Source organism: Berghia stephanieae, chromosome 4 (assembly GCF_034508935.2).
Source record: "Berghia stephanieae isolate SIO BIC M18660-M18661 chromosome 4, UCSD_Bste_1.3, whole genome shotgun sequence".
NCBI classification, from domain to species: domain Eukaryota; kingdom Metazoa; phylum Mollusca; class Gastropoda; order Nudibranchia; family Aeolidiidae; genus Berghia; species Berghia stephanieae.
The window spans coordinates 18,613,845-18,629,827 of NC_088363.1; the positions used below are offsets into that span (position 1 = coordinate 18,613,845).

A 15,983-nucleotide genomic window follows, 5' to 3' on the forward strand; every position below is an offset into this window, starting at 1 on the left:
AATTTCAAATACATATTAAATAAAATATTAAAGCATGCAAAATAAATAATTAAAGCCGCTGAAGATAACGTTAATAACAAATAGAACATAACATGAACAAATAAAATAAAAACAATTGTAGTGATAATAATAATAATAATAATAATAATAATAATAATAATAATAATAATAATAATAATAATAATAATAATAATAATAATAATAATAATAATAACAATAACAATAATAATAACTGCAACATAAACAACAACAGCAACAAATATGAAGGGAGAAAAAAACTTTTTTTAAATTGACTTGTGCAAATAAAATGTTAGGTTCAAAACAAAGCAAATCAAGATATCCTGGTACCTCAGATGAATGTGAGTGAGACTCGCTGGGAAACATGTCATCTGCATTATTCTCACAATCCTGGAAATGTTATGGCAATAAAACATTACATCCATACACAGAATACTAACCAAAATAAGTTTGTTGTGTAATTTTGCATTTTCTCCTTTATAATATGAGGTGGGTGAATTGCAGTAAATTATTTCAAGAATTTATAAATCATTATAAATCTGAAGTTATTTTAGAGTTGTTAAAATTGCTCAACTTTTAAGTGTCCTGCTTTAATCTTAATAAAATGGCATTTCAATTGATTTTAAAATGATGAGAAAAAGAGGTGAAGGGAGAGAGTTTAAAAAATTCAATAATTTCTTTTTTAAAAATTATTTTATAAAGCAAAAACAAATTGGAAAGAAATTTAAATGTGATGATAAATTGAAGAACTTAAAATATCGTATTGCCTAGATTCACACCTTCAACTCTGGAGTACACAGATTCTTCAATGAGGTGTCTTCAGGATCTTCAATCTTTGAAATTGGTGTGGACGTTGACTTTTTATTCTTCTTCTTTTTCTTTTTTTTTTGTTTGTTTTTGTTTTCCACCTGCGGTAGAATTTGGTGAGAAATTAAGATGGCTACATTTATAAAGAACAGATTTTCTCAAGTGAAAGAGTTCATACTGATTGTTATTTTAGCTAGCCATAGTTATGCGTCATGAGTTATTTTTCAAATAAAGGATTTTCGACAAATGTCTGCATTCTTTACAACTTTTTCATGTTTTATCATGTAAATAAGAACAATTAATGAACTTTTTGTTCCTTATGCATCTCATTTCCCTCTAAGTTAAAGTATTCCTTTTAATTTAAGTACCTGAATTGCGGTTGAGACATTGTCACTGTTTATGAGTTGTTGGGCATTTAAAGTTTCTTCGGAATGCTGGGTGATTGGTTCTGTAACTGACTCTGCAGTTGTGTCTGAAACATCTAATCTTGCACTGCCATTGTTTGTGGTCATGTTGCTATCCTGCATGATGCATCAACACTATGAAAATTAATTTGTATTTAAGACATTCAACTAACTAAAGACATTCAACAAACTACGAAAAATCTAATATTTATAAGGAAAAAAAGAAAGAAAGAAAAAAAGCAGTTACATGCAAAATGCTTTCATCATGTGACACACAGCAAGATAGATCAAATAGAAATATGTTGTGGTGAAACAGCTTACATCAATAAAGGCATCCATTTCAGATCCTCCACTTTCCTTCCGATTGAAATCCTTCTTGTTCTTCTTGCCTTTTCGACCATCTTTATTGCCCTGTGTGCTGGCTCCTAAAAAAATAAGTTTTTAAATAAATAAATAAATAAAAAAATAAATAAATAATAAAAACTTGAGGATTCTATATCATAATACCTAAATATTTCAACATGCCAGTCTTTAGCACCAGATCCCCCTGAATTCTTATGGATAAAAATTTGACAGGACAGAAAAGTAATTAGAAACAATCACTTTTTGGGATGACAACGACAGAGCAATTGGAAAATTGGTAAAGGGGGATAGAAGACGTATCACGTACCTCTCTGCCCACTGTGAGTAGGGAACCCCACCCAGAAATTTTTTTTTTTAATCCTGATAATCGTCTAATATATAACAATTATAATCATTCTCAATTACTCATCAGTATAAAATGAAAACTAAATCCAAATATACGGTTCAAACTCACCAAAACTTAAGTATGCTACAAATAATACTGTATGCAAATATTAAAAAGTAGAAGTTGCAGTAGTAATAGCAGTATTATAGTAGTAGTAGAAGTAGTAGTAGTAGCAGCAGCAGCAGCAGCAGCAGCGGTATTATTATTGATAGCAATTGTAGTAGAAGGGAGGCAAAATAAAAATCCACACAGTAGCAGTAATAGTAATGATAAGGTAAGGGTGTCAAATGCTGGATCAGATGGGGGAAGGGGGGGGGGGGGGGGGGGGGGGAACAATAAAAATGATCAACCGGCAAGACCTTCCAAGAAACTTTCACTCGCAGGATATGTTTTATGAGAGAGAGAGAGAGAGAGAGAGAGAGAGAGAGAGAGAGAGAGAGAGAGAGAGAGAGAGAGAGAGAGAGAGAGAGAGAGAGAGAGAGAGAGAGGAGAGAGAGAGGAGAGAGAGAGAGAGAGAGAGAGAGGGGAGAGAGAGGGGGGAGAGAGAGAGGAGAGAGGGGGGAGAGAGGGAGAGAGAGGGGGGAGAGAGAGGGGAGAGAGAGAGAGAGGAGAGAGAGAGGGGGGAGAGAGGGGAGAGAGGGGGAGAGAGAGAAGGGGGGGGAGAGAAAGAGAGAAAAAGAGAGAGAGAGAGAGAGAGAGAGAGAGAGAGAGAGAGAGGGGGGGGGGGGCACAATGCTACTGTCTAATTAATAATAATAACGTAAGGATGATGATGATGATGATGATGATGATGATGATAATAATAAACTACATCGATTTCCAAAATGAGGCCCCAGTAATACTCGATGGTTGGTAATAATTTCTGGACTAATGTTGTATTAACCACCGTATCTAATTAACAAAACTCTTCATTCCTACTATATAAACTTATGGAAACCACTTACGAATAAAACAGCTGTTAACAAATTTAAAAAAAAAAAAAAAAAGAATATAAAAGTCTCAGTCCGTTAGAAACAGTCTTTGGGGTTGTGGTGGTGGGAGGGAGGGGGGGTTATAAAGACTTAATTTAACCGGATATAATAATATACGAAGTTCAGGGAAACTACATACGACTTAACCTTGTGCCTTGTGATATTGAGATAGAAGTCATTGACTAAAACATGTTAGAAACTACACAAAACAGCCATAACCGCATTAAACCACACTCGTAGTACAAAACGAATGAATCCCCATTTACTTGCATTTAATCACAATAGTTTGGTATACGAATGTTTTTTACCGTATGGGACTTGACTGGCGTGATTTCCGTGGTATCCATTGAATGTCGGCATGCTGAAACTGAATGAAGGCGAACAGCCAACCTATGTAGGGCAAAGACCCGTGTCAAGGATCAACGTCAGCGATTGTTACACAAGTACGTTGTGTAGCACGCATGATAGGAGACCAGTCAAGAGGGAGGTGTGTCGAGTACCTTCCGTGTGTTACAATAATAAACGACTGCAGAAATGAGACGGCATTCCAAACACACGTCAAATTTTGGAAAGAAATCACACGAATAATTGCTTATGAATTGTCTTTTAAAACTGAATAAGTAGCGCTAGCATTGGTAACACCAACAAACATGTATATCGACTTATAAAACCCCTAATAAGTACGTTGGTAAGATCACATTTCAAGGGAGTCGACTCCACTTTGAAGTTATTAAAATTTCACGGCTTTCTCTATCCGAACAGTTGACATAAATCTTGCAGAAGTCTCCGTCCGTGAATATGCCTATTTAGGAGTATGGGTAGATACCAACGTATAATAACAGTTGGGAGAGGGAGGAGTAGATGCCTTAAATTTATATTATAAGGTGAAAAATGACGTAACAAAACGAAGAGTACAAAGCATGTTCCAGTCCTAATCAAATCCACATCTATCATTGGAACTTGTTATCCAAACGCTGAACATATGATTAAAAGCCAGTGTATATGTATATAAAGCAAAGGGCAAAATTGTCTATTATTCTGTCATTCAATCAACTATTTTGCAGGCATAAAAGTTGGAGCTCTCAAAATTATCCAATTTTTAATAGTTTATCTATTAACATAAGTGCCTGCTCCACTCACTTTTCTGAATTAAAAATTCACCCCATACACCGGAGCATACTCAATGTCTCAATCGTTTCTATGTTATATGTTTGTGTGAGAATATTGGCTGTTAAGCTTAACTGCTGGTCAAAATACTTCGCGATGGTGGTGGGCGAACGAATCGGCGGTCCAGAAGTGGGTGAGAGGGGATCTAGAAATGACTTGGGTTTGAAACGAATATTTTTTGTGTTCGTGGATAGCTCACACGGTAGAGCACGCTCTCACCTGCCAGGCGGAGTTGTACCAATAAGGTCGCAGGTTCAAACCCCACCACCGCCGCGAAAAATTTTTATTCTCTATTGTCTTCTGGCACTTTTCTACTCACTTCATATCTAATCGTGGTATTGCATTTTTGTTACATTCGATTCGTTATATTATCTTCAGCACTAACGGTGTGTCCAATACTCCATTTACGATATCCAGCATGAATATATTTTTTGTTCACAGCTGGTACTGGTATAATAGTGTGCTATCGGCGTGGTCAGTAAGTACGTTAAGTTACATCAATCGATTTAATTGTAAGGCCTAAATATCAAGTGATGGGTAAACAGGCTATTACTTGACATGTGATACGCGCGTTTTAAACCATATAAATGTCGCTGGTTTGAGAGAGAGAGAGAGAGAGAGAGAGAGAGAGAGAGAGAGAGAGGAGGGGAGTGAGAGAGGGGGGGGGGAGAGAGAGGGGGGGGGGGAGGAGAGGAGGGGGGGAGAGGAGGGGGGAGAGAGAGGGGGGGGGGGGAGAGGGGGGGGGAAGAGGGGGGGGGGAGAGGAGAGAGGGAAGAGAGGAGAGAGAGAGAGAGAGAGAGAGAGAGAGAGAGAGAGAGAGAGAGAGAGAGAGAGAGAGAGAGAGAGATACATGTATCCACATGAAATTATATCAAGGGCTCAGACAACTTTTTTAAATCAAGTATTTTTTCCAAGTTAATCACTCATTACACATTAAAACGCATTACAATCGGTGTAGTTTATTTCTTTTATCAAACAAATAGCATTCACGATTTTCCTATAAAAGTTTAGCAAACCTGGAGAAGAAAAGTTCGAATGATCAATGAAACATTTTTTCCCCTTCAAAATACCGTTTCAATCAATGAGACAAAAACAAAGCGCACAGACACATCATACATGGTTAAAGAGAAGAAAAAAAAAGTTTTCCAGGAGGCAGTAGCTAAATCTTACCAAATTCCATTTACTCCCTTTTCATTTTGAGTCAGCTCATGGGAATGTGAAATGGCGAAAGAATTAAAGATATCCTCTCAAGAAAAACTAAAGTGGACTAGGTTATTTCGATCACACTGAACGCCAAGCCCAAACATCCAGGCATCACTATTTGCATTGCTTGTCGGTATTCATGACGAAGGTGCGACTTTAAACCACATCCACTAAAGTAATAATACAATAATACAGACTCGTTGGAATTCAGACACGACGATCCAAGGTAAAACGTACAGCAGCTATGCTGGCAGGGCACGTTAAAACCAGATGAAAGCAACGTGTTGTGGATCCGTTGTCTAAATCAGTAGGGCTGCGTGTAATGTACTCCGTGCTGGCAAGCAGAAACACCCACGTTATATTATTACTTAGGCTAAGCATTCACGCAGACATACACTCCGGGCTCGTTGCGACGGAATCCGTTACGCAGTGTTAAGTTTGTAGTAGATTCAGCATTTTTCACTACATTCAACATAACCAACAGTGGTCTCGTGTATTTTTTTAAATATAAATCTACTACAGATAAAGAAATACAAAATACGGGTAGTTAGCTGGCGTTACGATACAAAGTAAAGGAACGCGAACACGGAAATAGAAATTAGACCAAAGAGATGGTAAAATTACAGAGGATGGATAAAGTGAAGCATTTTGTTCCGTGTTGTTTTAAGTAAATTACCCCGTTCTGCACCCTCCCTTTTAAGCAAAACAGCAACAGGAAATTGCAATTCAGATATTTAATGGATTTTGTTAACTCCCGATATGCCGAACAGTAAATATAACAACAAAACACACACACACACACACAATAAACAAAAGGCGCACACATACAGAACTAAAAAAAAAAGACAAAAGGATAGTTACTAGCAATAGTATAATGCAAATTTTGACGCTATAATAGATGTGGAATTAAATTTACCAACCGTTATCGGATCCAGTGTTCATTTGAATAAAAGATATATCCAGAGTATCCAGAATATCAATTCACCAAGTTATACTAAGGCGTTTTAAAAAAAGAACGAATTCATTATCTCAGGGTTTGACCAAAGTTCTTATCTTAAACCACCTGACGAACACCAGCCTAACAACACAGTATTGCTATTCCATCTAAAAATCTGACACACATCTTTGCTCTGCCTTAAAAGAAAGGAAAAAAAGATCATAATATTGTTTCCTCCTCATACATGTTCCAGGTAACCAGTATTTTCGAAGAGCATGAGAACATTTCAATCATACGACACATTATGCAATGATCACAACTCAATACTAAAAACACGAGGTAAAACGGTTACCCCCCCCCCCCCCCCCTCTCTCTCTCTCTCTCTCTCTCTCTCTCTGGAACAACGCGATTGGCGAGAACAGTACCTGCTTTTCTTATTATCTACACGCCTAAAACGGGATGTGTACAACTGACTCATTCGTCATTTCCATGTCAAACTGTGTGTAAATTTTGAACATGAAACGGCACAAAGTCCGTTATCTTGCCAAGCCTACGCCTAACAGACGAGTAAAAGGTCAAATCAATTAAATTCATTAAAATTGGGGACAGATAATTATTGAATGTTCAAACAGAATGTTAATATAAATATGCAATCATTATAATATAGAGCCCATCCCTGAGTTGTCAACACGAACTAAGGGGTATATATAGATAGTATGCACTTGGCTAAGAAGCTCATAACATTGCCATCCGGAAGTATATGGGACCAACACACAAAACTATGTGTAACCCTGAACTTTTATAGTCGGGATAATACAGTTTAGTGAGAATCACTCACAAACGCGGATGGCAAAATACAATAACAGAGACTTGAGTGACGTCACCTTCATTCTATCTATACGCAAGAGGCCTCTTAATTTCACGACCGATTTCGCATAGCATTATCCGTCATAATACAGGTTAAGATATTCTTTATTACCATGTAGTTAACCCAGACCTGCCACAAATAAAAGAAAAATTCTGTATAATGTTGGAAAAAATAAAAAAAAAAAAATAAAAAAGTGAGCTTTATATAGCGCAATATCCACTAAATGTGCTCAAAGTGCTTTACAAGGGGGCGAGGGAGGGATCCGTATTTCAATGACACAAGTCTCAAAGTATATTTTTTTAAATGCATTATTTCCAGTCTAAATTCTATGAATTGTCAGTTTACAATTATCAAAACTTGATATATCATGTCATGCAGATAGGCCACATATCAATTTCTTGATAAAACATTTCCAAGCCTTTTAAAAAAATAATAAATATGTTAAACCGGCCGAGGTAACCTAATCAATGTTTCCATCCAATTTATACTATTAAAGAATGATTGAGACACAGACCTAATTACTAAAATTCGAGTTTGAAACAAGTATTACTTCTTCCAGACAGTACGACTCGTGATTTGACGCAGTAAGAAATATGCCAAGTCCTTCACATTATAAGGAACTATCGGGTCCTATAATTCCCAAGATAACTCCTTGGGGAAGCCAACAAAAAAGACACACTACAGGTATGTGTATAGAAAGCACAGTAGCATTAGTCACATAAGTTATCCAATGTGAAACGACTCCTTTGCTATGCTCAGCATTTTGGAAACGTACGGAGTACGACGGAGAAGTGCACAAATATGTGAATTAATCAACAAGCCTGATAGTCTGACAATCCACCTTGTTAGGTCTCAATCATGTGATGCAAACACCCTCAAACCAATGCAAAATATTGTCAATTACATAATTGCGTTCTGTTGTCAGACCCATAGACATGTGCGCCTAGGTATAAATTGCATCTCCGACAAACTGTAGTTTGCTGCATTTGACAGAATTAAACATTTTAACATTATGCCCCCCCCCCCCCCCCCCAACCTCCCGTTCTTTTAAAAATCAGTTAGTTTTTTTTTTGTTTTTTTTAAGGGGGATCTCAACGGCAATCTAACCTTGTGCCCAACCAAATAGACACAAGACGCTGGAAATGACCCACAAACTATGTTTTTTCTGATACCAATAACTCACAGTCATACTAAGAACTCGCATGCACATACCGGACTGCTTCCTTCAATAACAAGAATGCTTACGAAAGGTAGATATCACGATATAAGAGACTATAAATAAATATTATTTCAAGACTCATATTCGATTCATGTAATAAGGATAAATATCACACAACACCATCACACACAAATTCGCAGGTCCATAAAGTAGATCTCAAATCTAAAAATATACTTTATTGAATTGTTTGCCATCAAAATAACCTTGGATGGAACAAAACAGTTCTTTCATTGTGGAGACTATAATATGAATTCATATTTCCATCAAGAAAACAAGAGACAATAAAACATATCTGTCACGTAAACATGAAATGAAATTGTGAGTAAAAAGTCGAATAGGTTCCAAAGGAGGTTTTTTTAAAAATAGCACATGATGCCATAATTTAAAATTCGATTACCACAAATTGATTTATAAAAAAAATAATTAAAAATTGAGCTTTTATATATCGCAACATCCACTAAATGTGCTCAAAGCGCTTTACAAGTGGTCGTTGGCCAATAGCAACATTTCACATTTAGGATGGGACATGACGCCTGTTCGGCGATGTTACAATTTTTTTTCAGAGACAACACTGTAAACGGCCAGGTACTCATTTTACACCTGAATACAGTGAGAGAATGTGAGTAAAGAGTCTTTTCCAAGGACTCAACTATGCGCTGAGCGAGGCTCGAACCCAGGACCTTCCGATCTGAAAGCGAGTGTCATACCACAAGACCACATAGGCGCACATTTATAGGTTCAAGTATCGTTGGGCAGCTAAAATATTGAATTTAAAGAAAACTAAAATAGATCCTTCAGAGCCATTGGGCCAATGGCGCGGAGTTAATCCCGGTTTTTATAGCGTGAACCGGACAAAAGCAATTGCTTGCTACCCTTTGGATAGGATGTAAGTCTATCTCAAAGTACTATTCGCTGGATCAAACAGACCCAGCTATCCAATTACAACTAGGTGGACAGGGGACTGCAGGGAGTCGATCTTGGATCTGTTACATGTGAAGTGCGGCGGTGGTGGGGTTTGAACCTGAGACCTTATTGGTACGACAACTCCGCCTGGCAGGTGAGAGCGTGGCTCTACCGTGTGAGCTATCCACGAACACAAAAATATTCGTTTCAAACCCAAAGTCATTTCTAGATCCCTCTCTCACCCACTTCTTGAGATCGCCGATTCGTTCACCACCATCGCGAAGTAATTTTGACCAGCAGTTAAGCTTAATAGCCAATATTCTCATCACAAACATATAACATAGAAACGATTGAGACATTGAGTATGCTCCGGTGTATGGGGTGAATTTTTAATTCAGAAAAGTGAGTGGAGCAGGCACTTATGTTGGTAACAACAAGATATGAAGTGAGTAGAAAAGTGCCAGAAGACAATAGAGAATAAAGATCGTATCAATGTATAAACACTTGAAAATTGTAAGATAATAGAATGATGTAGTTGTGAGCTTACTCCTTTAGAATGAAATTCTGATCATCAAAGATGGATAAAGTCAAAAACTGGGCAGGATTACTTGGAAATGTTTGTAAACAAAGTTTTACCGGAACCGCAACTCTCACTTTCACACCGTCCCATGATTCAATGCGCAACCTTGGCCGAGTCGGGTTATGGCCTGGTGAGGTCACAGTGGCTGAAATCCCAGCGAAATCAGCCACTCTATAACTATAATAAAATATTAGCTGATTTCAGACAAGTAGATCAGCTTCCGTGGTTCAACACGAGATCACGAACGGTAAAATCCAGGGAACGAAATTAACTTATTTTCGGGTTTTCCCGATATGACGTATGGCAATATATTATAATATAGAACAATAGAGAGACAATAAAACGAAATAAGATGAGAACTAAACGGGGGTGGGGGATTCGTTTGTTTTGCGTTCAAAATAACAAAAATAGGTATCAAGGCTGAGATTAAAAGTCAGTTTCTGGATAAACATGCAAAAGTCTGAAATCAGCCAAATGGCTGAGAATTTACAGGCCTGAATAATGAACTTTGTCTTTGTTTTTAATGGTTTTACAGCGCCCTGCAACACATTAAGGTCATATCAGCGCCAGTAAAAAGGAAGAAAATGGGATAGTAAACAGTTCTAGAATTACAATTAAGGCACCCAAGAAAAGGCAAGACAAAGGGGAATTGGTTCAAATTGGAAACAGATGTAGATTCCAAGAGCACACTATCAAAGTACTTAGTTTGAGATCACCTTCAAGTCTCATGCAGAAACAAGCACAGGACTCCACTTTGAGGAATACACTTGGAAAACAATACAGTGCATAACAGAGAGATGATTTACAAGGAAGAAAATATGATCTCCCAAAACTAACTCTACATTTGACTGTTTCCCTCTCAGCCAGGTCCAGGACAAACCCAAGTAATCTTATTCCAAGACAAAGACAGAAAAAAAAAAAAATTCCAGTTCTTTTCTCAAGGTTTTGTACACAACACATGTTTTTCCCTGTTTTCAAGGCCTTGAAAAACAAAATCTTAATTCCCAGTTTTCCAGGTTGCGTGGGAACCCTGGGCAATACAATCCATAAACAAGATACCTTTTTTTTTTTCATAAATGGCTGAGGGGTTGTCAGCCCTCTCAAGGCATTTGAAAATGTTACTCGTGATTTCTCCTCTGAGAACAAGTAATTTAAAGATAGCTCTCTGTCACAGACGGACACCCATAGGGGCAGTCCGCAGATAGGCATCCATTTTTAACCGCCATATAATTTTGACAATTTGATGTAATAAAAAAAAGTCATCTTTTGGCTTCGAGAAGTCATGAATAAGTCCAATTGAGCTAAATATGACAATATAACGACATGTGGACAAAAATGAACTCAGTGGGAGATTTGCCCCATTACTTTCTGATTCAGCCACGTACCAATATGTACAAAAAGAAGTACTTACTATTCCAAAGCTGTACTTGAGCTATCCACCTTTGTAAAATACTTCTAAAGGCAGGTTTACCTGGTCTTAGTATTTACCAGTACTAATTGAATACTTGGATTGACATCAAAATATAAAATAATAAACTCTCCAATTTAGGAACTGCTCCTCCAAAAAAATTTCGAAAATCGTGTTGGATATGACACTCCAGGTATTCTTTGGTCACCTAATAATCATATAAACAGCCAATATCTTTCCTCTGTAGTACTGGCATGGCAGTTTTCATCACTTGCAGTCGCAAACAAAAAAAAAAAACAGCAAAACATCACTGATTTGCATTGCGGCCGCAAACTCTGCAATTTTTTTGAAATTGTTGCAAATTTTCGAATTTTGCAAAAAAAAAAGAAAAAAATAATAATAAAAATAATAATAAAGAGGCGAAAAAGATTTTTTTTATTCATGAGTAACCTCTTGCTTTACTATCTCATAAGGTAAATAATCAAGAGTTGTTTCTATTCTTTACTAACTCACTTTCTTTGATATGACCTTACATTTGTTGCAAGTACCACTAAAACCCTTAAAAAAAAAAAAAAAAAAAACCGTTTTGAGGAAAATTAATCACAACTTTTTGCAATTTGTAAAGCAAATTTTGCTGTTTTTAGCATGCAAAACTTGGGGATTTTTTATTTTGCAATTTAAAAAAAAAAAAAAAAACCCAAAAAAAAACAAACCGCCATATCAAATAGAAGTATGGGAAAATCCCCCAAGGAAAGACTAGTCCAGAACTAGTCAAGAGCAGGAATGGCAGAATACACACAAGACAGTAAAGGTTTTGATGGAAGTGACTATTGATGTGATGTTGGCCATGGTAGCACTAGCAGTAATGATGTTGTGGTGTTAAGGGCCATGCTGATGATAAATTATGGACAAAATCTTGCCTGAATTTCAAATTACCAAAAACCTATTGGGACAACAAAATGCCGAAAAGAATCCAAACTAATTTGTGAGAGTGTAACTTCCATCAAACATTCTTGATGCCATATTTCAATGTCATTATATGACGATGACTCGAAAGAAGCCTAACAAATATGTTTTGTTTGTTTTTAAAAAGTTTTACGGCGCTTGCAACACATTTAGGTCATATCAGCGCCAGTAAACAGGGAGAATATGGGATAGTAAAAAGTTATAGAATTACAATTAAAGCACCCAAGAAAAGGTTAGACAAAGGGGAAATGGTTCAAATAGGAAACAGATGTAGATTCCAAGAGCACACTGTCAAAGTACTTAAGTTTGAGATCACATAAAAGTCTCATTCATTCACAAACACAGGTCCCAACTAAGAGGGATACACTCAAATGTTACAAATTATAGATAATATGTAAACAAAACAATACAGTGCAAACAGAGAGATGATATACAAGGAAAAAAATATCTCCCAAATGACTATACATAAGACTGTTTCCCTCCCAGCTAGGGTATCCGGGCAGGGCCTGGACAAAACCAAGTAATCTCATTCCAAGAGAAAGACAGAAAGCATGTTGGGAAACAGAAATAGGGGGATAGAAGACACAGTGTGTACCTCCCTGCCCACTATGGGAGGTCAGGAACCCCCCAGGAGCCTAACAAATATCCCCATTAAGAAATCAATCAAGAATCGGAATCAATCTCCCAGGAAAGTAAAAAAAAAAATTAAAATAAAAAGGTCGTAACAATGAATAAATTGAACACTCACCACTTCCAATCTCTTCTTTTATTGGGCTGACTTCAGAGTCGGGTTTCTTGGGGGGCTCCGAAGGCTGCGTTGATGGGGCAGTTGGCTGTTTTGGCTCTTTTGGCAGGTCAGCTTTTGGTTGCTCGACTGAAGTTGTTGCTGGTGTTACAGATTCTGAGACCACAGGTGGCTGACTAGACGCAGTGGCTGAACCAGGTTCAATAGAACCAGTGACAGGGGCTACTTGTGCAAAAGTAGGAAAAGCTTTGCTGGCCTCTTGAGGAGGAGTCTGAAATTTCAGATTTGGAGAGGAAGTTGGATCACTAACCTCCACCGCAGACTTTCCTTCTTTGATTAAAACTGGCTTTGTGACTCCCAAGTCTGATTCTTTCTGTACTGGAATGTCACTTTGTGGAATAACAGTCTCTACCTGTGATGTAGGTTTTCTCTCAGGGGATACCTCTGTCTCACAATTCGCAGGGACATTTGACTGTGATGAGGATGTTGATTCAACCATAGCCACAGGTGTAGATGAAGGAGGAGGTCCTTTAGGGGGCATTACATGTGTCTGCACTGGTGCCTGACTTGACATATTTTGTTGGTTTAGATTAGGTCTACTAAAACCCACATTTGGGGGTAATTGTGGAGGGGGGACACTGAAATTGAGACTAATGGCAGGACCACCCATGCGCATCATTGAGCCTGGTCCTGGAGCACCAGTCATTGGGGAAGTTAATTGAGGCTGCTGTGGATGTCCCGGGGGGTATGGTGTGGGCATTTGAGGGTGCTCTTGACTAGGCTGGGTCTGTTGAGGGTGATTCCCAGCTTGAGGTGACGGATGTACTGGCTCAGGTGCCTGTTGATTGGGTGCGGCTGATGACTCTGTCTTCATTCTTTCTACAACTTGTCGGGTGAAATTTTTTCTTATTTCAACCCCCTTGTCATTGGCCTAAAAAGCATAACAGTTGAAATTGATGTAAAATACAAAGACAATAATAACTACTTACTCATACCCTCCCCAAACTCAAACATTTTTTTTCAAATCATTGATAAATCAACAAAAACAAGGTACCAAGGTGCCTGCAAGGACAATAAATCAATATTCTCAAGATAAGGACTTCTTGCTATCAGAGATATGTCCTCAAGATCAGGGAACAGTACACTCAATAGCTAATTTCCTACTTTAAATCAGTGATGATACTCACAAAAAGTCAAAAAGGAGGAAAAGTCTCGGAAAAACGGAAAACTAACCTAGAACATTCTTGCACAACAGGAAAGTAGGCAGGATGACTTCTTTTGAGTACAATTATAAAACGCCCGGAGACCAGTAAAAGGAGGAAATTTTATATATATATATATTTTTTTTTAAAAAGGAGGTATTTTTTAAAGATTTATTATATAAAAAAAAGTAAAAGGAGGAAATGAAGGAAATATCCGCGGATCGAGGATCTGAGGAGGAAAACCGAGGAAAGGAAAGAAAACCGCGGATTTCCGCGGATCCGCGGAAAAGTATCATCACTGTTAAATAGACACCAGGGTAAGGAAAGTATCAGGGTTGGAAAGATCCAATAATGGGAATTGAAAAATGAGCCATGGAGCTCGATAAAATGATTAAAAATAATATCAATATGAAATTAAGGTCCATCTGAACTGTAACATCAGGGAACTCTCACATGTGAATTTTTCACATCATTGTACAAAAACGAAAACAAAGAAATCAGAAAACATCCCAATAATTCTATTATTCTTCTACAAATAAACCGACCAACTCGCATTATTGTAAATGGATTCCTGCCAACAAACCTCAACCATTTGAAAAGATTTATCACATCTCCCACAATATTTTCTCATATTTCTTACCAAAATATCATACTTTCAACACGCGCAACAATCCAAAATTTCAAATTTAACATGAGTTGAATTAATGGAGTCATGTCAAGCTAGTAGAGAATAGGAAAATCCTGCAATTCCTGTGACAATCATCTGTATGGTTACTCAAGTGGAAATGACATTTAATGACTTCAACTATACCACTTTTGTCATTTTACTCCCTTTTTTGTTACAAACTGTTGACGCTTTGCATTAATCATATTTTAATAAACATCCCCATATCATATTTTGGACCTCAAAGCATATTTAAATATGAGAAATCTTACCAGTTGGCAAGTCTGGGCCATACCCATGAGAAAAATAATTAATAATTTACTCAACAAAATTTACTTTAAGTGCGGAATTTAAATTTAAAAGAAAACCATTTCCCCTCCATCCAAACACAGAAAGGGCTACAAAATTGTGTTAAAAGAAACACAAAATATACACGTGCAGGACTGCCTAACTCAACACAAGATCAAACCCCTCATTCACCTTACTCCCTGCCATTGGATAATGTTGGAAATAACTAATTCTTATAACAAATTGGTGTTGGTGAAAAATGTAAGGAACTTCAGGAAAAATTGAAGGAAATACAAATAAACTCAATTAATTCTTAGCATATATCGAGGAAGCATGGAGAATGCAAAGAAACCATAAGAGAAACAGAATTAAAGCAAATTTTACATTAAAATGTTAAGACTTGATTTTCATGACAACAATCGTACAATCTGAGAGAAAAAGCATACAATCTTACAAATGTGGAAAAAGCATACAAATGTGCTTTTATGGTGTACAGTTGGCAACCCTGCAAATGCCAGAAAAGTGGAAACTTCATAAGCAATAACTGAAATACTTACAGAGGTGTCATCTTGCTCTGATTTCTCCTCAGTTGATTGCTGATGTGAGGATTTCATGATTTCATCAGTGATGTTACGCCCAGTATTTGGGTCACTGATGTTTATTAACCGTTTCGTCCTTGGAGCAGGTGGGGGACCCATTCCCTGTGGCACTGAGGTTCGCTGCACCCCTCCATTAAAATACATCATTCCACCTGGTTGACTAAGTCTAGTCTGATACTGTGGCCCTCCTTGTGGATACATTGGCATACGGGCAGTCTGTGGGTACTAAAGACAGAAAAAGTACAGGTAAGAGTTTGGGCCGGGTCACAGAGAATCTACTCTATAA

At 37.4% G+C, this 15,983-nt stretch overlaps 1 protein-coding gene across 1 annotated transcript in view; it reads right to left on the minus strand.

The window, feature by feature from the left end:
* The window catches only part of LOC144971712 (uncharacterized), a 56,689-nt gene that overhangs the window by 22,642 nt on the left and 18,064 nt on the right, over positions 1–15,983 (minus strand). Inside the window, exons 7-12 of the mRNA XM_078912788.1 lie at positions 15,656–15,922; positions 12,948–13,875; positions 1,551–1,654; positions 1,194–1,346; positions 798–926; positions 349–408 (exon numbers count right to left, since the gene is read on the minus strand). Coding sequence (XP_078768914.1) covers positions 349–408; positions 798–926; positions 1,194–1,346; positions 1,551–1,654; positions 12,948–13,875; positions 15,656–15,922 — 1,641 coding nt within the window. The remainder of the gene's footprint in view (positions 1–348; positions 409–797; positions 927–1,193; positions 1,347–1,550; positions 1,655–12,947; positions 13,876–15,655; positions 15,923–15,983) is intronic.